Source organism: Dromiciops gliroides, chromosome 3, assembly GCF_019393635.1.
Source record: "Dromiciops gliroides isolate mDroGli1 chromosome 3, mDroGli1.pri, whole genome shotgun sequence".
Taxonomy (NCBI): Eukaryota; Metazoa; Chordata; class Mammalia; order Microbiotheria; family Microbiotheriidae; genus Dromiciops; species Dromiciops gliroides.
This window is the reverse complement of record NC_057863.1, coordinates 637,589,739-637,613,822: the sequence shown is the minus strand read 5'-3', so window position 1 is coordinate 637,613,822 and position 24,084 is coordinate 637,589,739. Positions and strand designations below refer to the sequence as shown.

At 46.5% G+C, this 24,084-nt stretch overlaps 1 protein-coding gene and 1 long non-coding RNA gene across 2 annotated transcripts in view; one reads left to right on the top strand and one right to left on the bottom strand.

The window, feature by feature from the left end:
• The window catches only part of LOC122748812, a 48,918-nt gene extending 27,248 nt beyond the window's left edge, over positions 1 to 21,670 (bottom strand). Inside the window, exon 1 of the long non-coding RNA XR_006355647.1 lies at positions 21,484 to 21,670. This is a non-coding gene — a long non-coding RNA (uncharacterized LOC122748812). The remainder of the gene's footprint in view (positions 1 to 21,483) is intronic.
• The window catches only part of PLCH2 (phospholipase C eta 2), a 250,225-nt gene continuing 239,634 nt past the window's right edge, over positions 13,494 to 24,084 (top strand). The window contains exon 1 of the mRNA XM_043994784.1: positions 13,494 to 13,826. Coding sequence (XP_043850719.1) covers positions 13,796 to 13,826 — 31 coding nt within the window. The 5' untranslated portion in view covers positions 13,494 to 13,795. The remainder of the gene's footprint in view (positions 13,827 to 24,084) is intronic.

Genomic DNA, 24,084 nt, shown 5'->3' with positions numbered 1-24,084 from the left:
TTCATGGCAGATGTACACCAAGACACACCTCCCAGGGAGGAGCTTGGCTGGCCTCTGTGGGCCAGGAACAATTTACACAAGGCTAGTGGAAGATAATAGGCAGCCCAGGGTCATAGTGGATCGGTATCTGGGTGACTGTTCAGGTCCTGCCCCTGACACATACTGGCTCTTCAGCTTAAGTGACCAATGAGTTTTGATCTTCATTAGAGGAGGTAGTTTTCACACTGGGAATTCTCTACATGGATGAAGTCTCGAATCGTGAACAAAAACAGCAACAGCAAAAGTACAAGATAAGATGGGTTTCAAGTAAGTCCTGCTATTCCCTCTCTAGCTGACCCTGGGCATGTCCTTTCATTGCCTTAGGCCTCAGTTTCCTTATCTGTAAAATGAAGGGGCTAGTCTCTTCCAGCTCTAAATATATGAAAATCAAATAAAAAGTCTTCATTGATTATCTCCTAGAGGGGTTCCTAACTTGCTTTGTCCCTTCTCAGAATTTTTCTTTTTTTTCTTTTCTTTTTTTTTATTATGGGGCAATGAGGGTCGAGTGACTTGCCCAGGGTCATACAGCTAGTAAGTGTCAAGTGTCTGAGGCTGAATTTGAACTCATGTCCTCCTGAATCCAGGGCCAGTGCTTTATCCACTGCGCCACCTAACTGTCCCCCTTCTCAGAATTTTAAAAAATAAAATAAAATACACTAAATTACATAAGAAATCAATTATGTTGAAATATAGTGATCTAAGTAAAAAAAAGTTCACAGACCCCAGATTAAGAACCCCTGATATACTGTGTCCAGCCCTATTCCAGCTACAGGGAAGGGAATATAAGAAAAAGACTCAGGAGCCCACCATCTATATGGGCAAACAAAATTCATGTTTGCAGAACTAGAAAATGGCACAGTGGATAAAGCACTGGACTTGGAATCAGGAAGACTCATGAATTCAAATCTGGCCTCAGTCACTTCCTAGCTTTATGACCCTGTGTGAGTCCTATAACTCTGTTTGCTTCAGTTTTCTTATCTGTAAAATGAACTGGAGAAGGAAATGGCAAACCACTCCAGTATCTTTGCCAAGAAAATCCCAAATGGGGTCACAAAGAGTTGGACATGACTAAACGACAACAAAGAGAATATAAAAATAAGATCTATTGTGTGGTCCACATGTGTGGAACCTCAGAGAATCAGAAAGTACTCAGGGATGGAATTGTCAGGGAGGGCTTCGGGAAAGAGCTGAAAGTTGACCTGGACATTGAAGGGTAAGTAGAATTTGTTTTTATTTTAAAATCTAGTATTATTACCTTCTCATGCATATTATTGGGAGCTCTATGTTCTAGCCAAAATGGCAGTCTTCAAGGTCCATGTCCTTGCCCAAGTCCAGAATACTATCCTACCTGCCCCTTGGAATCTCCACCTTCCTTCAAGGTTCAGCCTAAATTCCACTTCCTTCAAGAGCCTTTCCTCATGTCCCCTCTACTAGTGCTGCCCCCAAATTATTTTGTATTCATTTTTATATACAGTTTACATTTATTCCCTTGTGTTCATATTGTCTCTCTTCCCCCAATGGAAAGTAAACTGTTTGAAAGTGGGGAGTGTTTCATTCTTTTCATTGTGTTTCCAGTAACTAGCATGAATTAGATACTTAGTTGATGCTTCTTAAAATGAATTAAATTGACCAGGCTGAAGTTTTGCTTTTTTTGAGATAGGCTTTTCTTGGGACATCTGGTTTGGTTGAGCATGGCATCTCCACCTGTACACAACCACCACCACTCTTCCCCATTTGCTCTAGCCACATAAGAGAATATGTTGGCTTAAGTAACAAAACCTAGGATGACCCCAAAGGGCACTTCCAGAGTGCCAGGCAGCCCACAGGTGGAACAAGATGATAACTGAAATTCCACTCCAATCCCCATTTTCCCTCTGATTCCCAGCAATGGGAGGCCCTTCTGGGTACTTATGACCAGCGTGGGAGGCCTGCTTTTGTCTATTGCTTCCTCTGTTTTTGGAGGTCAAGGTTCAGAGTGTTGCTGTCCAGCATCCCAACACCTTCTACATTAGAACTGGGGTCTCCTATTTAGAATCTCATAAACTGGATGGGAAATGGAGCAAGAACATGGTATTTCATCTTGGGTCCTTTACTAGTGTTACATTCAAGAACAGGACGTTTTAAGACCAGATGCTAGTGAAAAACACACTTTCTAAAATTAGCCAGTTGAGAATTGCACATTTACCCAAAGAAATGTATTGATTTGGCTCCAGCTCTGTCTTTCTGTCTTTTTTTTTTCTCACTTTCTGCTGTATATCCCTTTCTTTCTGGGTCTTCTTCATTCTCTGTTTCTCTCTCTCTCTCTCTTCCTTAATCTTTATTCTCTCTCTGGTTCTTTCTGTTTCCTCTTTGTTTCTGTCTCCCTCCCCCCCCCCCTTCTCCTTCTTTTCTCTCTCTCTCTCTCTCTCTCTCTCTCTCTGTTTCTTTGCTTGGTGTTTCTTTCCTTGTTTCTGGCTCTGTCTCTTCCTTTCTCTCATCTTTCTTTCTGTTTCTTCCTTTCTCTCCTCATCTTTCTGTTTCCCTATATCTCTTCATTTCTCTTTCTTCCACACTGTCTCCTTCTTTCCATTCCTTTTTTTAACCACTCTTTGTCTCTTTATTTTTCTATGTTTTCCCTTCCCTCCTTCCCTTTGTCTTTCCAGTTCCATTTTGATTTCAATAGCCACGACTCACATTTTCAGAGGCACCTGATGCCTACTCCCTATGGGGAATACCCAGTAGAAAGTCATTCTACTGTGGGGTCTTTTCCTGATACCTGGAACTTAATCTGAGCCTGGTGAGTAGAGGACCATCTCAGGAATCTAAAGCCAGACTCCAGAAGACTCTCCTTCAGAGAACTGAGTGCTCCAGAATGTCTTCACTGTTTCCTGAACAATTACTGAATGCTGCTGCTGCTGCTGCTGAAGAAGAAGCATGAGACAATTTCACCTCAGGCAGTTTGTGATTAAGTTGGAGAAAGCAGGCAAACCCCACAGAGAGCAGTAGCAAGCAAGACAAGACAGGAAACAGAGTCAAGTTGTACTGTCTACACTTAGAGTGTAATTAAAAAAAACTCCTAGATCTGGAGCCTGAAGACCTGACTTCAAATGCCATTTTTGTCACCTGTGTGACTTTGGGCAAGTAACTTGATTTCTCTGGGCCTCAGTTTCCTTATTTGTGAAATGAGGGAATCAGACAAAGTAGGTTCAGTGATTCCTTCCAGCTCTAAGCCTGTGAGCTTATGGTCTCTCTCTGGGCCCTAGTTTCCCTCTCTGTGAAATAAAGTTGTTGATCTAAATGATCATTAAGGCCAATTCTACCTCTAAATCCTGGGATTTCATGACCTTTTCTCAAAAAAGGCAAAGAAAGATGATTTCTGTCATGGATAGTACTTGACTTGGAGCCAGAAAGATCTGAATTAAGATCTGTTCTCAGACATTTACAAGCTATGTGACTTTGGGCAAATCACTTAACCTTTATATGTCTGCCTCAGTTTCCTCATCTGTAAAATACCAGGATTATTGTAAGGATCAAAGGAGACCATATGTGTGTGTGTATATGTAATATATATATATAAAATATCACTGTGCAAACTTTAAAGCTCTATGTTAATGTTATCTATTATTGTCACTGTTGTTGTTTGGTCATTTTTTAAAGTTGTGTCTGACTCTTTGTGATCCCATTTGGGATTTTCTTGTTACTGGAGTGGTTTGCCATTTCCTTCTCCAGCTCATTTTACAGATGAGGAGATTTAGACAGACAGGGTGAAGTGACTTGCCCAGGGTCACACAGCTAGGAAGTGTCTGAGGCCAGGTTTGGACTCAGGAAGATGAGTCTTCTTGACTCCAGGCCCAGTGCTCTATCTTCTGAGCCCCTGATATTATCATTAATCCATCTCTAATGAGAGAATACCACTATGAAGTAGTTACTAAAGTTATTTTTATCTCCATTTTACAGATGAGGAAACTGAGGCTCTTTTCCCCTGGTCCCATTTATAGTGTCAGAGGTAGGATTTGAACCTGAGTCTTCCTGAGCCTCAGGTTTGGCACAAGATCCACTTGTATTAAGCCACACAGTCTCTTATGGGCAGAATTGGAACTCTGAGAAAGGATGAAGATCTTAACCCATTATTCCTCCATTCCTTACCCCAGGTGCTGTGTCAAGAGGCCACATGTCCCAAGGGGCACAATGAGTCCACACTTGGGCTCTGGCCTCAGTCTTGCTCTAGTTGCTAGGATCCCCTTCTCTTTCTGTAGCAGTGAGGACCACACACTATTTCTTAGGCCATGGAGCAGTGCCTTCTGCTAATCATAAATGGGACAAGTCACAAACTTCTCACCAGCCAAAAGGAAGCATCACCCTCTGCTCTGCATCTTCCTCCTTCCCAAGGAGTTAGCTGTTTCTGCCCCTGGTTATACTGAATTCAGTCCCCATGATAAGTCCCTGCATGCTGCCACCAGGCCTGCTATTCTTAGCAAATTTGTCTTGGAACATAAATTCTTGCATGGCTTCCAATTTGCATAGAAACCTGGGTCAGTGGCTTCTTATTCATTCCAGAGCAAACCCAGATCTCTGTCTTGTTCTGTGTTTCTTCTTCTCTTCCTTCCCTACTCCCTTCTTTTCCTCTTGTCTTTCTCTCCTCCTCTTCTCCTTCTTTATCTCTTCTATTTTTCTCTCCCTTTCTCCATTACTTTTACTTTCTTTCTCTGTCTTCATGCCTTAGAGTCCCCAGTTCCCTTTAAGGCTCATTTCAGATGTCATCTCCTACAGGAAGCCTTCTTTCATCCCCCTCCCAACCAGTTGTAACTGAACTTTCTCTTTCTCTCTCTCTTTCTCTATCATATATATCATGTATATATACACCTACAATATATAATATATTCTCACTAATCCCCAAAGAATCTTTGATAAGAAAGAAAAAAATCTTTGTTGTTGCTGAATTGTATCCAACTCTTTGTGCCCCATTTGGGGTTTTCTTGGTGAAGATCCTGAAGTGGTTTGCCATTTCCCTCTTCAGTTCATTTTATAGATGAGGAAACTGAGGCAAACAGGGTGAAGTGACTTGCTCAGGGTCACATAAGTGTTTGAGGCTGGATTTGAATTCAGGTTTTCCTGACTCCAAGCTCTGTAGTCTATCCACTGCACCACCTAGTTGCTCAGAAAAACTATTGCCAGATCTATGGACAAAATGTCCTCTTCTGGAAAGGTATGAAATATCTTGTACCCAGAATCCCCACCTTTCTACCTGGGACCAAGCCTGGTTATTCTAGTGAAGGTGAGTTTGAGCCACTCTCTTCTCACAGATCTACTTCTTCCTGTCTTTATAAGGGATCCAAGGTCCTTCCTTTGGCCCTGAAATGATGATGATGACGACGATGACGATGACAATGACAACAACACTACCTTTCATGTACATGCCAGGCACTGTGCAAAGAACTTTTACAATTATTATTCCATTTGATCCTCACAAATGCCCACAGGGGTAAATGATAATTAATGACATTTAAGGGAGGGTGGGTTAGGATTAGATGGAAAACCCCCTTCCCATGTGACCTGGAACTCTTCCTGCTTTTGTCTGGAGAGCACCCCAGAGGATCAAGCCTGGATAGTTGACCTTTGTTTAGTGATTATCTCAGCTCAAATAAGCATTCAGTTGGACCGCAGAGAGCCCAGGGACCCCAAACAAGCTGGCTGGGCAAGCTTGGGACCCAGCATCACTGATTTTGTCTGGTGTTTGAGCAGGTCCCCAAGCCAAGGGGACAGTCTTAGGAACCCAGATCTGTCCAAGTATGGTTAGACCACATTCTCTCCAGAGTAGTAGGCTTCCAGCACCAGCAGTGGGATATGGGTTCTCCTCCCCATTGTCAATCTTAATGGTCCTCCCTCTTTCCCTTCCCTTCCCTTCCTCCTTCCTAACATATACTCAGAGCTTGAGATAGAGGCAGATATAACACAGATTCTCCTCTCAAATGATTAATCGATTCATTTATTCATTCAACAAAGATCAATTAAACACCTCCTATATACTTGACAGTGTGCTAGGTGGTACTGAAAATACAAAGACTAAAAATGGCCTAAGTCCTTGCCTTCAAAGGGCTTATGTTCTCCTTGGGGGAGATGACCTATGTATAGGTAAGTATAATACAAGGTTGGGGTAGGAGGTAGGCTGGGAACAAGAGATCCTAGCAAAGTGCTATGAAGAATTTGAGGAGTGAGAGATCCCTTTCAAACACTAGCCTTTCCCAGAGGCCTTTAGAGAACTTACAGAGAGAGTCCGATGTTGGACTCTAGGAAGGACACAAGAGAAGTCAGGGTACCTCTTCTGGGGGAACTCATGGTCAACCTTAGGTACATGGAGGTCTGAAGATCACAAAGCACTCTCTCCAGCATTTCTCATTTGGGTCCCATTATAAGCTTTTGGAGTCATGCTTATTATGCCCATTTTTTTTTGTTTTTAGTGAGGCAATTGGGGTTAAGTGACTTGCCCAGGGTCACACAGCTAGTAAGTGTTAAGTGTCTGAGGCCGGATTTGAACTCAGGTACTCCTGACTCCAGGGCTGGTGCTCTATCCACTGCGCCACCTAGCTGCCCCTATTATGCCCATTTTAAAGATGAGGAAATTGAAATGAAGCAATGTGCCCTAATAAGTATCAGATATAATTAGCTCTTTGTGCCCTAATGAGTTTCAAATATAGTTAGCTCTTACCTAATACCAAGTCTCGTGTTCTTTCTACTATTCTGTTCTGAAATGACCCTCAGAAAACTTGTAGGACAACCCAGACTAGAAAGGTGAAGGGTTAGGCTCCTGGGAGACTCTGAGTGACTCACTCGAAGGCCTTAGTCTGGAGTAAGACTGCTTTCATTCTGATAGTTTGGGCTCTCTTTCCCCATTAAGGGAGGATGTCCTAGGTCTGTGTATGTTCTTCAGACCCTTCTGTTTGGTGATCAGGAAATGAAGTCTTCTCCTCCTTAAGGGTGATAACCTTGGAGAAGAAGCCGTGGGGAGGGAGAGGAGAAGGCGAGGGAACCCTGGAGTCTTGAACATTTCCTTTGGCAAAAGCAAAATTGCCATTAGAGGCTGTCATAACAGACCCCAGTCGGAGCCAAACGGAAGGAAGCCTTCCTGAGCTCACATGTTCGTCTCTAAATGGGACTGGCTTGGAGAGACAGGCGAGATGAGGATTCGGGGCACTGTGTCAAACTTTCCAAGAAATTGAGAAGTCATCGCGGCTCTAGCACCGGTGCTGACAACCGCCAATGAGGGTTTTCACAAAGCCCAGTGTGGGAGTGGCTAGGCAGCCGAAGATCTGGGTTTTGTGCCCGGATGGCACAGAGCTTGGTACCTAGGGCTGTTAGCAGAGGGAAGGGGGTGGGAGTTGATGGTAATTCCTGCAGTATTGCTCTCTGTACCAGGAGGCAGCAAGCCTTCTGTATTCTCCCCCCGTCTATCTGGAGTACTGTGCTGAATTATGGGGAGGGGGCAGGGCATAGTTTAGGAAGGAATTAATAAACTGGAGAGTATCCAGAGAAGGGGGACTAGGATGAGGGAGGGTCTTAAATTCATGCCACATGAGGATGGGTTGAAAGAACTAGAGACCTTTAGTCTGGAGTAGAGAGACTTGGGGTAACAGGATTGTTATTATTAAGTATTGGGGGGATTGTTGTGTGAAAAGGAGCTTAAATTTGTTCTGTTTGGATGTAGCAGAATGGGGAGCAGTTGGTGAGGGCAGCTGGATGTTGTTTGACAACACCATGATGGTGATGTGGAAGGGGTTGCTTGGGCAAGGGCTGAGTGCCTCCTCGTGGAAATCTTCAAGTAGTAGCTGGAGGACCACTCCACAGGTGTTTCAGGGCATGGGTTTCTTTTTCTGGCATGGGTTAGACTAGACAGTCACTGAAGTACCCTCCAACTCTCAATTTCTGGGATCCTGCAGTTCTTTTTCTAAAAAAATCATTTATTTATTTATCTATCTATTTATTTCCTTTCTTATTTATTTCTTAATTAATTAATTAATCTATCTATTTATTTCCTTTCTTATTTATTTCTTAATTTATTTATTTATCTATTTATTCATTCGCTCATTTATTTATTCATTTATCCATTTATTTATTTATTTATTCATTCGTTTATTCATTTTGGGGGGGCAATGAGGGTTAAGTGACTTGCGCAGGGTCACACAGTTAGTGAGTGTCAACTGTCTGAGTCCAGATTTAAACTTAGGTCCTCCTGAATCCAGGGCTAGTGCTTTATCCACTGCACCACCGAGCTTCTCCCAGATCCTGCAGTTCTTGAAACCAACATTCATATGGTTTTTTTTCCATCTCACTTTTGACCCCATCATCATCATCATGTCCCTCTCCCAGCGCACCCCCAAGAAAAGTCCATCACTAGGAAACATCATCATGGAACTCATTGGTTTTGGTACTCACACTTCATCATGAGCCTCAGTTGCCTCTTCCTCTTTGGTTGGAGGATAGGAGGACAAAGCAAAAAACTCCACCTAAAGTCTCCATTTAAAGAAGGTTCAGAAGTTCAGCCAACTCATCCATTTCCCACTCAGCTACTCTGCTTGGTTTCAACCCTGCCATAATTATGACCCCAGTTCAGATGTCTTCTCTTTCTTAAGACCTTAGCTTCAGAAGACCAAGACCAAGAAGAAGAAGAAGAAGAAGAAGAAGAAGAAGAAGAAGAAGAAGAAGAAGAAGAAGAAGAAGAAGAAGAAGAAGAAGAAGAAGAAGAAGAAGAAGAAGAAGAAGAAGAAGAAGAAACAAAACCAACAACAACCCATTAGATTGTAAGCACCTTGAGGGCAGGGACTGTCTTTTTCTTATTTGTATCCCCAGGGCTTAGCACAGTGCCTGGTACTTCATAGGTACTTACTAAATGTTTATTATATGGTGTTATGTGCTGAGCTCTTCTGCTGTGGGAGATACAAGGTTTAGAGAAAAGAGGATTCCTGACTTTGTGGATGTCATTCCACAACATGGTGATGTAGATATAGAATGGGCTGCTTGGGGAAGGGGGTGGGTGCCTCCTCACTGGAGTTCACAGCCTCCTATGGGGCTGGGATGCAAACACTGATGTTTAGCATATTCAGTATTCTGTGGTAAGGACTTTAAGTCACAGAGGTAGAAGCATTGGTGGTCACACAAACAGTAAATCTGAGAGATAGGATTTGAACCCAGATCCTTTGACTCCAGAGATAGGGCTTCTTCCCCCCCTCCCCCAACAACCTCTCCATCAATGCTTTAACCTGATTTTTTTTTTCTTTAGGGGATTGCCTTATGGGTTCATGGATACAAATAACAGCCTGTTCATTGTTTTTTTTTTTAAATCCTGAGCCATTCTTAGTTATGCCTTTCTGAATATCCTCTGAGGAAGTCCTACCCCCTGCTATGTGCCAGGCATGGGGAATGCAGATACAAACCTGAAAGACAGTCCCTGTCCCCGAGCATCTTACATTCTAGCAGGGGAAGCAATGTGTACATATATAAGTCAATACAAAGTCATTTTGAGAGGGGCACTGGTGAAAGATCAGGAAAGATCTCACTTGGGAGGTGGCACCTGATGCAGTGGGTAAAATGCTGGCTTCTGCAGTCAGAAAGACCAGAATTCAGATCTGACCTCAGACACTTACTGTGTGACCTACAGCAGGTCAATTCTCTCTCAGCCTTAATTTCCTTATCTGTAAAATGGCGTATACTATTAATAGCACCTCCCTTCTAGGGTTGCTGTGAGGATCAGATAAGATGAGATCAGTCCTGTCTGCCTCTTTGTGACCCCATTTGGGGTTTTCTTTCCTTCTCCAGCTCATTTTACAGATGAGGAAACTGAGGCAAATGAAGGTGAAGTGACTTACCCAGGGTCACACAGCTAGAGATAGTCTGAGGCTGGATCTAAACTCAGGTCCTCCTGAATCCAGGGCCGGTGCTTTATTCATTGCCCCACCTAGCTGCCCCCAGGAACAAGCATTTATTAAGTGGCTACTATGTAACAGGCACTATGCTAAGCACTTTGCAAATACTATCTCATTTGAGTATCACAACTCTTCAAGGTGGGTGCTATTATTATCATCCCCAGTTGTGGAAACCTAGGCAAACAGAGATTAAAAGTGACTTGCCTACAGCCCTTGGAGTCAGGAGGACCTGAGTTCAAATGTGGCCTCAGACACTTGACACTAGCTGTGTGACCCTGGGCAAGTCACTTAACCCCAATTGCCTCACCAAAAAAAAAAAAGTGACTTGCCTAGAGTCACCTAGTTAGCAAGTGGAGCTGGATTTGAATTCAGCTCTTTCTGATCCTGCCTCACTTGCTAGCTGTGTGACCATGGCAAGTCATTTTTAATCTCTGTTTGGAATTAAGAAGCCTCTTGATGAGGGTGAAAGAGGAGAATATAAAAGCTGGCTTGAAGCTTAACATAAAAAAAAAAAAACACCAACAAAAAAAACCCAACTAAGATCTTGGCAATTGGTCCCAGCACTTCCCAGCAAATAGAGGGAGATGAAATGGAAGTAGTGTCAGATTTTATATTCTTGGGCTCAAAGATCACTGCAGACATGAAATTAAAAGATGCTTACTCCTTGGAAGGAAAGATCTGGACAGCATACTAAAAGCAGAGATATCACTTTGCTGACAAAGTTCTATATAGTCAAAGCTATGGTTTATCCAATATCAATCAATGTATGGCTGTGAAAGTTAGACTATAAGGAAAACTGAGCACCATAGAATCGACATTTTTGAATTGTGGTGCTGAAGAAGACTTCTGAGAGTCCCTTGGGGGGAAAAGAAAGAAAGAAAGAAAGAAAGAAAGAAAGAAAGAAAGAAAGAAAGAAAGAAAGGAAGGAAGGAAGGAAGGAAGGAAGGAAGGAAGGAAGGAAGGAAGGAAGGAAGGAAGGAAGGAAGGAAGGAAGAAAGAAAGGGGGCAGCTAGATGGCACAGTGGATAAAGTGGATAAAGGTCCTCCATGGATTCAGGAGAACCTGAGTTCAAATAGGACCTCACTCAGATACTTGACACTTACTAACTGTGTGACCCTGGGCAAGTCACTTAACCCTCATTGCCCCCCCCCCCCAAAAAAAAGAGTCCCTTAGACAGCAAGGAGATCAAATCAGTCAATACTTAAAGAAATTAATTCAGGCTATTCACTGAAAAGTCAAATACTGAAGCTGGAGCTTAAATACTTTGGCTACATAATGAGAAGATGGGACTCACTGGAAAGGACCCTGATGTTGGGTAGGATTGAAAGCAGAAGTTAAAGGGGATGGCAGAGGATGAGATGGATAGATGGTGTCATGGAAGTCATGAGCATGAGCTTGGATAGCGTTTGGGAGATAGTGGGAAGATGGGGTCAGGAAGAGTCAGACCCCACTGAATGACTGAACAGCTCTAGGTCCAGTGCTCCACCCACTGCACCATCCTGCTTCACAAAGAATGCCCGTTGCTCAGACTGTGGCAGGGAGCTGGATAGGTAACCCATTGAGTTAACTCACTGCTAACTTGGATTGACACAGTAGAAGGATGATTGTCAGGGTGTTCAACTGAAGAGAAGGAGGGTGGGTTGGATTGAATTTGGGGAAAGGTGTAGAGTTTCAGTGATTCCTCTTCCTTTCTGCTCCAAATCAACCCCCCCCCCTTGTCTGGGTGATGAAATGTGATTGCTTATCATGGAAACCCATCTTCTCTGACCCAAAGTAATGGGTGATGTAATGCCTGTAAAGAATCAAAAAAAGGGAGTTGGCCTTCCCTGAGGCCTCAGGCATTTCCTCAGGGTATACAAAGGGTATGTGGGAGCAGTAGTCCCTGGCAGGACTGCCTCCTGGGAATGGTCTAGGAAGTGAATGAGAAGGAGTGGCCTCCTTCCATCCATCCCTACCCCTCTCCCAGTAGTAGACTTTGGGCAACTGAGATACACAGTGAGCCCTCTTCATTTGAGGACCCTTGGACAGTATCCTGGCACCTTCAACTGAAGTTCGACCAGAGAAAAGGGTGTTATACTGAGAAGTGTGTCAAGTTCTATTATCCAGGCGAGAGCTGCGGCAAACAGACAACCTGCGCTCCCTCCCCAGAGCGAAAAATCTGGCCAGCCTGTTCCCCTTGACCTGTTTCCCATCACCCTCAAGCCGCAGCTTCTCATCCAGCTTTCCAGAAAGACAGGCTATGTTCCAGCCTGCCTGCGCTAACCTGTACGTTCCAATGGCCGGTGGCGGGGCTGACTTGCTGGCTGCGATTGGGGGGGTGAGCGGTGGGAGATGGGGTGACCGGGGTCATGAGGGCGGCACGCCTCTCAACCATAGAAAGGAGGGAGCTGCCTGTTACATCTCTCAGTTCCTCTGGGAATGTCTTGTTGTCCAAATAACCACTGTCATGCTCTCCCGGCGGCTTTTTGCCTGATAACGTTGCCTTGGGCATCTCTAGGAAAGACTACCACCGGACACAATGCACAGGAGGGAGTTGGAGCGGAGGACCACGGGGAGGCTGTCTCAGTGCATTTGTCTCACCCCTGGAAGCTTTGGTTTCCTTAGGAGATGGGGGGGGGGGACTTGTCTCTCACCCCAGTCCCCTTTGTGTGTGCCTGAGTGTGTGTGAGTGGGGAGACTTTGAGAATTCACGTGCCTGGATGGGGCTGGGTCCGTGCCTGCTGCATCTCTTGCCTGCCGCTTTGCAGGACTAGAGGGTGGCATGGTTACTGACAGCAACACGCTCACCAGCTTCACCCCCTCCTCCTTCTCTAGTGTCATCCCACCCAGCCCCGATTCCCCGATTGACTACTATGTCTCACTTGGTCTCATGGATGGCACAGAATGCAGAGCTGTGTTAATTAAGAGGCTTGGCTGTTGCAAACCTTAATGAGGCCACTCAGCTGCTTGGGAAAGGGACAGGGTGGCAGCATATTCCCCTCCCCCCCCATGGTGAATGCTTGTGTCCACTCATCAAGCATTCATTAAACTCCTATTATACACCCAACACAGAGCTAGGCACTGTGAGGGGATGAGGAAAGAGCTGGGAGGCACAGTCCTCTCCCCCGGAAGCATTCTTTCCTATCATCTCTCACCTAGCAGTGAGAAAAGGGAACCAAATATGGGGGCAATTATTAAAGATGAATTTGTTGTTTTATTTTTCCTCCCTTCCCCCCCCCCCCCAATAGCACGGGTTCTGCCCTGAGGATTTTAAAGAAGATAAAAAAGGGGGAGGAAGGGAGGCACAGCAGGGATCAGCAAATTGCATCTCTGGGCACCGAGAAAGAGGAAGAAGGGGAAAGGAGAAAAAAGATTGATTCCTCGTACCCAGGAGGATGGGGAAGGGTTAACTGTTCAAGCAAAAAGTAATTTAGATCAAACCCTGCCTTCTCTGTCTGTTCCCGTCCCTAGGATGCTCTCTGTTCTGCTCGATCGCTGTAGTCTCGGGTCTTCAGTGAGAAGGGAAGGGAGGTGTGGAGGGAGGTGGGGGGGGGGGAGGAAAATTGACAGTGATTCCTTAGTGGCTCAGCTTATAAATGGGATGAAATTTAAACTACCTACACTCCGCTGCGGCGGCGGCGGCGGCAGTGGTGGCTGCATCGGGGAGCGGCTGCACCCTCTAGGCAGTGGGGCAGGTGGCCCCCAACGAGAGCAGGGCAGGATGTTCGGAGGGCTCCGAGCTCATCCAGGCGACTGAACAAGGGAGAGAGAGAGAGAGCTAGAGAGAGGGAGAGAGGAGAGAGCGCAAGCGACAGAGCACAAGAAAGAGAGCAGAGCGGGAGAAACCCACCCACAAACCAACTCTTATCTCCAGAAGACAATGGATGTGGGAAGCCAGCCTCAAAAGCACAGTAGGTGGATTTGGAATCTCTCTCCCTCCAGGGGCAGGTGCTAGGTCCCCTTGTTTCTCTTATCAGCCTGTGGGGCAGTTGTTCTTCTAGCAGGATTCAGTGCCAAGTCTCTGCATGTGTGTGCATGCATGTGTGTGTGCGTGTGTATGTGTCCGTGTAGATGGCGTGTGCCCAGACAGCTGAGTGGTCAGACTCCTATTCTCCCCAGCTACCAGTCAGGAGGCGTGTAGAGGGCTCCCATACTCACACTTGGAGCCTTTCAGAGCTGTCTTATCTCCATGGGGGTGTTTTATTAATTATGGAAATTAGAATTCACTAGTAAAGAAGTGAGCTTACCATCCAGATGTTTTGGCAGGGGGTGGGCAGGGACAACCCAGGAGACGTCAGCATCTGGGTCTGTATGGGTGTGGGCAAAGGACACTGCTGTCCAGCTTCCTGGAGAGTACCCAGGGTCTGGCACTGCAGTATTTGGGGAGGTACGGTTGGTAAAAGTTTCCCAGAGGTGGGTACTCAGGTGGTGATTGCCCCAGAAAAGCAGCAACTCTGGGAGAAGGGGCACCCCAGAGCCTTGCACAGATGCAAATCAAAGGGGGAGTTTGGCCTTGCTCTTCTATTTGGTCGCCCCCCCCCCACAGTGACTGAAGGGGTAGCCCTGAGGTTAGCTGCTCTAGACCCCTGCCAACTCTTCTACTGAGGCACCAGCACCAACCAGAGAGACCTGTTGCTAGCTGAGGCAGAAAATGAATGGCACAGTCTAGGAGGGGGTGGCAGTGGGGGACAGGCATGCCAGCTCTCAGAGTTGGCTAGGACAGTAGGTGAAGATGGGCAGGTATGTTGCAGCAGTCCCGAATACATCTGTGCAGCGTTAGCACCTGCAGATAGCAAAGGTGGCAGAATGCCTGTCTTTAACCAGGAAGGGGGAAGTCTGGGTTGGGAGAGGCAGTTGGAAAAGAGGACCTCTTCACCTCCCAAGCTATTCTGAACTCCCATTCTCATTATGTGGCAGGGACACAACTGAGGAACCAGCCACATCTTGGCCAGGTGTTCTAATGTCTCATCCCTGAGGGGGCACTGTCCATTCCTGGCTGGCAAGAGCCTGATGTCTCTGGTCCCTGTCACCATAACCCCTTAAGAGAAGAAATGGCTTCCTTCTTAAGAGACCTTAACAGAGAGGAAAGGGGCATTCCATTCAGAAAGCAGGGAGTTGGGCTTTTGTGACCTCTCTTAGGTGCCCCTGGCTCCCCAGCTGAGTCTCCCTGATTCAGTGAGGCAATGCCATTCCCCAAATAACAGAATAGCAGCATTGGAAGGACCCTTGGTAATGAGCCATGGAGCTGAAAGAGACCTTGGGTCAGCAAGGCCAGACCTTCATTTATAGGCAGGAAGTGCCCTGTCCAAGGTCACATTGCTCTTCTGGGCCCCGGACTGTCTTGTTCTGCTGGCTATGGCTCACCTCCCTGGGTGGCAGCCCCTGCTCAGGACCCTTGCCTTCTCTTCCTCCTCCTCTCCAGGATGACTTTCCCCTCTCCCACCTAGATTAGATCTTAGCTGTCTTGAATCTCTGTTCCTCAGAGACCTGCCAGCTCTGTCACAGTTCATTGATAAACTAACCTTGTGGGTATGGTAACGTGTTACTACGTTAGCCCTTCCAGATGACAAACTGTCTCTGGCTGCAGAAATACTGCCTCCTCCATGAAGCCGTCCTTGATTCTCCCATTGGAGGAAAACAAAAATCTTTCCCTCCTTTGAACACAGCAAAGGCTCTCCAGCACGCCCCCCCCCCCTTCTGCCTCTTTTATGGCTTTTAACACATTTTATGTGTTATTAGACTTGAAACCTGGAGCATTCAGGAACAGTCTCTTAATCACCTCTGCATCTTTGTGGGGTGGGTAGGGCTCAGCACAAGATTCTGTGGGGAGTAAGGGCTTAGGAAAAATTTTGATGCATGAACAAAATTCAACAGGAGCCTTCTGGAGACATGATACCTCAACCCAAGGGAGATCTCAAATGGTAGGCACTGCAGCAGGCTGGTGGAAGAGAGAAATCCAGGGGATGGGGTTAATATTTGGTACTTAAATCACACACCAAAGGCAGGCATCTGCTCTACTCACATTTGGGGTGGGGGTGGGGGGCAGCCCTAGGGTCAAAAGCCACAGTGTCTCTGTTGGATCAGTAACTGCAAAGGTTTCCATTGGCCCCACGTGGGATGATTTAATAAAGCAGGGACATGACTGGACCTCACCTGACTGTTCCTGAGCATGTGTTACACCCGGGTTCTTGATCTCTGTACCCCTTTGCCTTTGGCCCTTAGACTTCCATTTCTGGCACCAACTCATCTTCATACCAGAGCTAGTAGTCTTTTAACTGTCAGCTGAATTCCCTGAAATCCCTCTTTGACTGACAGATACAGGGCAAAGGACCTTTGTTCTAGAGCTGGAAGGGACCAGTGAGGTCCCTGAATTGCCCTCCCTCATTTACAGATGAAGAAACTGAGGCCCGGAGACATTAAGTGAGACAGAGATAGAAAGAGTAAATGGTAACCAGAGTTTGAACCTGGGTTCTCTGACTCCAAATCTGACTCCTTCTCCTTCACTGCCCTTCCCTACTCCCAGATAAATGCTCTTCCTCTTAGGGACCCTCTGGGGCCCACCTGCATTCCACCAATGCCAGAATGTTAAGCCTGGGGAGGAGGGGAGGCTGGAGAGCTGTCGCCTGGTCTGGATGGGATTCCATGACATGGAAGCATAGATGCCCATGACTAGACCCCCAGGGCATGGCAGCAGGAGCATTTCAGGGAAGAGGAGGTAGAGCCCTGTCTTCAGATTCAACAGGCTCCAGGGCACATACCTAGGGTGCAGGTGGAGCAGGTGGGTATGACCCTGGGCTTCAGCCAGCATAGGGTGCAGAGGGAGCTTCAGGCCTCCACTCCCTGGGGCTCTGGTCTGCCTGGCTGCAGGAGTAGGGGGAGGGAAGGCCAAGCAGAAGGCGTCATGGTCACCTTAGAGCTGTGACACCTAGCAGGTAAGACTGTTGAGTACAGGGGAAATAATGCCAAGATCTCACCCTCCTCAACTAGAGGAGAATCAAGAAGGGAAGGTAAGAGAGGCTTCCTTTTTCAGACATCAAACCCCTCGGAATTCACACATCTCCACACACTCTCATCCTACAGAGGGGTCAAAATTTTTGTTCGTGCTTTGGAAAACATAGGAACCTTGATTTAGAGCTGGGAGAGACCCCAGAGGCCTCTTGTATAGACAAGGGCAGTGAGACCCACCATGATAAAATGATTTGCCCTAGGTCACACAGCTAGTAAGTATCAGAAGGAGGATTCAAACCCAGATCTTCTGAACTCAGAACCAGGGATCTTAGCACTGTACCATCTATACTTGAGCACCAGCTCTGCTGGTGACTGAGCATCGTTAAGACCTGAGTGTTCTTTCCCCAACATCATACAACCCCTCCTCATCAGCTGGGTTATGGGGACAGTCTCTGACCCTGACACCCAAAGATTTCATCAATGTGGGTATTCCATCCACCTGTGCAGATTGTGTCCCATCTGTGACTTTGGAACAACCCTGCTGTTTGGGTTCTGTTACCATCTCCACTTTACATATGAAGTCACTGAGGCACAGAGACTGATTTTCATTGGGTCATGTAACTCATAAGTATCTAAGGAGGGATTTGAATTTAGCTCTTCCTTACCTCAAGTCCAGTACTTAAAATGGATGATGGGTGGATGGATAGACAGACAGACAGAAGATAGATAGATTGATTGATTGATTGATTGATAGATGATAGATAGATAAAGATCAGGGGCTTGGACACAGAAGGGCACATAGAGGTTCTTGAGTCCAACGCCTTTATTTCACAGATGAGAAAACAGAGGTGAAGAATCCTACCCAAGGTCACATCAGGAGTAAGAAGTAGATTTATGATTTGAACCCAGATCCACGGACTCCAAACCCAAGGCACTCTTTCCATCCTGAAAATGTTCATTAGAGGAGGAATTCTCATTCATTGCATGTTAGAGTGGTAGGGGAACTGGGGCATGTAGGAATAATGCTGACTTAGCAGTCAGAGGACCTGAGCTCAAATCCGACTCGGAGTCCAGGCAAATGCCCTGTGTGACCTTTCATGCTCAGGGCACTTAATGAACCTGGGCCTCAGTTTGCTCATCTGTAAAGTTATGGGCTTCTAAGGTCTCTCTCAACTCTAGAGCTATGAATCTGTGATCACTAAATCAAATTTTCTTATTATACAACGGAGAGAAAGGAAATGACTGGCCCAGGGTCACAGGATGAATTCACTTGGCAGCTTAGGCTAGAATGCTAACATTTACATGGCCAATTAAAGTCTGTGAATGCTTTAGGAGCATGGATGGTATCATGGCTTTAACTCTGGAAGGCTCCTTAGAGTTCATCGAATCACCCCCCCCCCACACACACATACACCCTAATTTTACAGATGAGGAAACAGGTTAAGTGAACTGTCCAGGGTCACAGAGCTCACAATTGTCTGAGATAGGATTCAAACCCAGCCCCTTCTCCACTATACCTAGATGCCTGCCTGGGTAGATTGTACAGGTATTACTTATCACAGAGCTAATAAATGTCACAGGTGGGATCCAAACTCAATTCTTCCCGACTCTCTGAGTCCATGACCAGCAGGCTGGCTGCCTCTGTCTCTTTCTTCTCTCTCTTTCTCTGTCTCTTCCTGTTCCTCTCTCTGTCTCTGTCTCTGTCTGTTTCTGTCTCACTCCCCCTCTCTGTCTCTCTCCTCTGTCTCTCTGTCTCCTGTCTCTGTCTCTCTTCTCTCTGTCTCTCTGTTCTGTCTCTTTGTCTCTGATTCTTTGTCTCTGTCTCTGTCTCTCTCTCTGTCTCTCTCTCTCTCACACACACACACACACACACACACACACACACACACACACACACAATTTGGGTCCAGCAAATGTTATGATATTACCAGGGAGGAACAGGGTATTTGTTAACCTTTACATGCCAGGGAATGGCACCCTGGAAATCTCTGTAATGGCTAATGACTGGGGGTGGGGCGTGTGGAGGAGCGGGGTAAGACAACTAGAAGCCTCTCTGAGTTGAGGACAAGCTTCCCTCAGTAGCAGAGTCCAGGAATGATGTCAGTCAGTGGAGCTTTCCTGGACCCTTCAGTCCAGGGACCTGTCCCCTGGGGTGTTGTGGATCTCAATTTCTTGCTTGCTCCCTATTAGCTGTAACCCCAGAGCCCCACTCCCTCACAGACACTCCCACAAACTTCTTCTGGACCTAGCAAACAATTAAGGAAGAGAACAATGAGATGGGGAGGGGGTGAGAGATAGGAATGATGTTGGGGCGGGGAGCCAAGGGGAAGGTATTGTTCAAAGCTGTTATTTAGCTCTCATCTGGCTCATTCTTGGTCTGATCAGACAGACTGGTCTAATTTTCAGCCCTACTTGACCCCCATGGGGTGACAGTGACATGCCTCACTAAGACTTTAGGCATTTCGCTGCATTCTGGAGACTCATTACAAGAGTCAGCCCCCCGCCCCCCTCAGCCAGCCTCCTGGTCTCCTGGAGCCCCAGAAAGGTGTTGGAATGCCTGCCTCTTCTCCTTGCATCGAAGATGCAGAAATTAGGTTACATAATCTCACCCCCTCGTTGAGTGCCATAAGTGGGAACAGTCTGATTTGACAATAATCGTTGTGATTGGATTTTAATTTTTAATGTCTGGAATAGATTAGGAGCCATGGACCAATTTGTATATATTCGCTTACTCTGCGCCTAATAGTACTATTTCATTAGCTGGTAACTATTCTTATGGACTCTCCGGCAAGCTCCCTATAAAGGAGATAGATGGGGAGAGAGAGCCAGAGCAGACGTGTTTCGAGGAGCGGCTGGTGTATTTCGAGGAGACTCACACCTGCAGATCTGCTCATACATGACGTGGGGGTGGGGTGTGAGTATGTGCCCTGAAAAGCGGAGACAACAGCATCTCCAAGGGCTGGGAGATAACTTGAATTGACCCCCACCCCCACTCTCTTCCCCCTCTGCCCCGGCTTCCTTCCCAAACTGTCACCCTCACTACTGTGCAGAGTTTCTACAGGAGATGCTGGGCCCAGCCCTGGTGAGTCAGAACCCCTCTTTTGCCCAGTCTGAAACCAGGTCCATTAGTGATGCTGCCTCCTATCTAAGGCTGGAAAACAGTGAAGCTTAGAAGAAAGTTTTCCAGTGAAGAGGGGTTTGGAGCCTATCTGTCCTGTGTGACTTTGGACAAAGTCACTTAACCTATGGAGATCTGATTTTCCTCATCTGTAAAACAATGGCTTTGGATTCGATGGTTTCTTAAGGTCCCTACCTTAGAGAGCCAAACCTTGGGAACAGGGCAGGAGAGAGATTAGGGTGAGACATCCTGCCCAAGTGAGGGAAGTTGTGAGGGATGCTGGGGAGGGTTTGGGAATAAGATGTACAGCAGAGCTAGGGCTGTGGACTCCTTTCCCCCAAATTGGCTACGGAATTGCTCTGACCAGCATATGTGTGCCAGGACTGAGAATGACTGACATTCTGAGAAGTTCCGTGTTGGGGCCACTTTCCTCCCTGGACCCAGTATATTCCACCTTCCTGCCTGCCCTTTCCAGCGTCCATAGGCAACCACGGGAGATGGGCTTCAGGATACCTTGCCTCTGTGGATTGGCCTGAATGAGATCCAGGGCTGCTGATAGGCTTGGAATGGAGGCCAGGGGTCCCTCCCTGCTGCATTCTGCCCCAGCAATAAAGAACCCTCACAGATCATAGGCTCAGAGATCTGGAGCGGTAAAGGACCACAGAATCCCTCTGGTCCCACCACCTCATTTTACAGATGAGACCCAGGGAGAGGTATTGGGGTCATAGACTTAGGGACCTTGGATCTAGTTCAACTCTCATTTTACAGATGAGGAAAGTGAGTCTTAGGTGAATTGACTTGCTCAGGCACACAGGTAATAAGTGACAAGGTTGAAATTCAAACCTAAAGACTCTGATTCCCAATTCATCACTTCTTATTGCCCCTGGATGCCTTTACAATGGCCCAGCCAGGAGAGGTGAGAAAACATTGTAGACTGGGGCACTGAAGCGAAGGAGAAGTGAATCTCCATACCCTCCCCTCCCGGAAGCCTGGTCCCTTCCAACAGCCTCCATGTTTCTGCTAACATATACAAGGGGGAAAGATGCTTGTGCCAGCCTGTTACAGCTGCTTCTGTTGCTCTACCATCTCCCAGCACTGTCAGGGTTGGGTTTTTCCCCCCCTCCAATCCTAACCAATTCATCGCTTTATGTCTCTCGCCCAATGGGAATCGGAGATGCTGGATCCTCTGAAATGTCTGGAAACGTGCCTAGTCTGCCTGCAGGGTCACGCCAAGGCTTTCTGGTTCACTGGCGACAGGGCTGGCCTCACTCAGTTCCGATTCCCTCTGAAAGGGGGATTGGCTTGGGATGGGGAAGGGAGGCTTGTTTTGAAATCCCTGTGGACTCCGTCCACAAGGAGAGAAGAGTGGGGGCAGCTGGGGGGGGGGAGCTCGATTCCTCAGCTCCAGATGAAAAAGGAAATTCAAATATTTGATTCCTCCACTCCACAGGGTCAGAGGCACCTGTGGGAAGGGGGCAATTCAGCCATGAGAATTTCCTTACCTGGTGAAGAAAGTAGCTGGCTGTCAGGAGTGGAAGCTAGGGCCAGCAAGCCCTGCTTCTTCATCTCCCCATCCTCTGTGTACCTCCATCTACGATCCCCTTCCTCCCCGCCTCACTCCCCTGAATTATTCTTAGGTCTGTTGTGTAACAGGCAAGCTGAGGAAGGCTCCGGGAGCCGAGGCTGCTGTTTCTTAAGTCTCCACGGCCACACAGCCTGATGAAGAGAGAAGAAAACACGCAGTATGGGAATTGCTCAGCCCAGCCTCTTCGGGAGGCTGAGTTTCCCCTGTGGGGGAAACGAACCCCAGGACTGTGGACCCTATTGGGGTTGTGAAGGAGGTCACAGCCAAGCACAAAGTCTCCATACCCAGCATGGGCTCTCTTTTCATTTCTGGGGTCCCCAACCTAGAATTCATAGGATTCTACATTGAGTAGAGTGTTGCACATGGAGTCAGAAAGACCTGACTTCAAATGTAGCCCCAGACACTTACTAGCTGAGTGACCCTGGAAAAGTCACTTCACCTCTGTCAGTTTTGTCAACCATAAAATGGGGGAAGTAATAGCACTTCCCTCCCAGGGTTGTTGTGAGGATAAAATCAGGTAATATTTGTAAAGTGCTTAGCACAGTATCCAGGAATATAGAAAGTACCTAAGAAAGGCTTATTCTCTCTTCCCTTCCTAGAGAAGCCAAGTGATTTACTCAAGTTCATATCACAAGTAAGTCACTGAAGTAGTATTTCAATTCTCCCCATAGTTGGTTTTTCCTCTGTTCCCAAGAAGTAGGAGTCAGGCAAGTCATTTCCTCTTCATTGACCTCAGTTTCCTTATCTGTAAAATAAAGGTTAGAAGATCTCTAAGCCCATCATCCCTGGACTTAAGCTTTAAATTCTAGGACCTTATGAATGATGGGAGGAGGGGGAATCTCAGTTTGAAATCCACGGGCCATACTTAGGATATAGGACAGGCACTTTGCTAACACTGAAGATATGAGACAAAATCAAAACAGTTCTTGTCCACTGGGAGTTTATATTCTGTTCAGGAAAAATAAAATATACATAGATGAACAAATTTTAAAAATATTTATACAAAGTAAACACAAGCAGCAACCACAAAACAATGGAAACTGAATGTTGTGAAAGTGTAACTAACCAACCTGAAGAAGAGACTTGAGCCAAGAAGTCCCCCTGTTTCTTTGGAGAGGTGGGGGCCTGTGGGTATGGAACACTATGTATAACACTGAATTTGTTTTTGATGTATTGATTAGTTTTGCTGATTTTTTTTCATCTTCTTTAAAGAAAATCTCTTTGTAATAAGGGATGGTCCTCTGGTAGGGGGGTGAGAAGGATACAGGGAGAAATACAAAGTGTTAAAAACAAAAGCTATAAATATAGATCTATTAAAAACAAAGTAATTGGAGGAGGTGGAGGGCGGACAACTTGGGGTGGGGGTGGGATCAAGAAAGACCCAGTGTAGGCATGTGATGAACCAATCAACAAATGCTTATTGACCGCATTCCTACTGTGTGTCTGGCACTGTCTTTAGATATGAGAACTCCTGGGGTGCTTGGAAATAGATTGGAAATTATGAGACCGCTGGGGTGATGAAGGAGGAGGAAATTCACAAGCAGGTATTGTTCACAAATGCTGGATGGGAAAGTGACAGCTGAAGCAGGTGCAGGGAATGACCCTGGGCAATTCTGCCTGGGGAAAAGCTGACCCAGGGATTAGCTTGGTGTGCTCATCAAAGAACTCAGCATGCCCCTCCCCTTCTATTTTCCCGGGCCTTTGGGCTAGCTCATGGGCTGGTGGTTAGCTTCTGGGAACTAGAGGGTTAAGACTTCCAGTATAAATGGATGGATGGGTGGATGGATGGATAGATGTCAGGGCTGGTGCTTTCCATTTCAGGGAGGATGCTGGGCTCAGAGGGAAGTGCATTCCTGCTGGCTGATGGAATTGGTACTTCAGCAATGAAATGCAGGGGGAAGAGAGTTGAGGGTGAAAATAGTTTTCGGTAAAGGTGAGGTCAAATTCCTTGCCCATGGGGCCCCTGAAAAGATGTCTCAATGTTTTGGTATTTTGATTTTATGAGGTAATGTGGTTCAGTGGCTAGGGCAGTTAGGTGGCACAGTGGATAGAGTGCCAGGCCTGGATTCAGGAAGACTCATCTTCATGAATTCAACTCTGGCCTTAGTAGATACTTCCTTGCTGTGTGACCCTAGGCAAGCCACTTAACCCTGTTTGCTTCAGTTTCCTCATATGTAAAGTGGGCTGGAGAAGGAAATGGCAAACTATTCCAGTATCTCTGCCAAGAAAACCCCAAAAGGAGTCATGGGGAGTTGGACTTGACTGAAATAACTGAACAACAACAAACAACAAACAACAACAAAATGCCTAGCCCAACTACTTACTAGTTGTATGACCTTTGGTAAAAGTCTCTTCTCTCAGGGCCTCAGTCTCTTCCTCTGTAAAATAATGGGGGTTGAACTAGATGTTCAATCTTTAAAGCCCCCTTTAGCTCTAAGTCCTAGAGTACCATGATTGCTGGCTAGTCCCCACATGAAATGTGCCATTTCCCACCTCCATGCTTTTGCCTAGCCTGCCC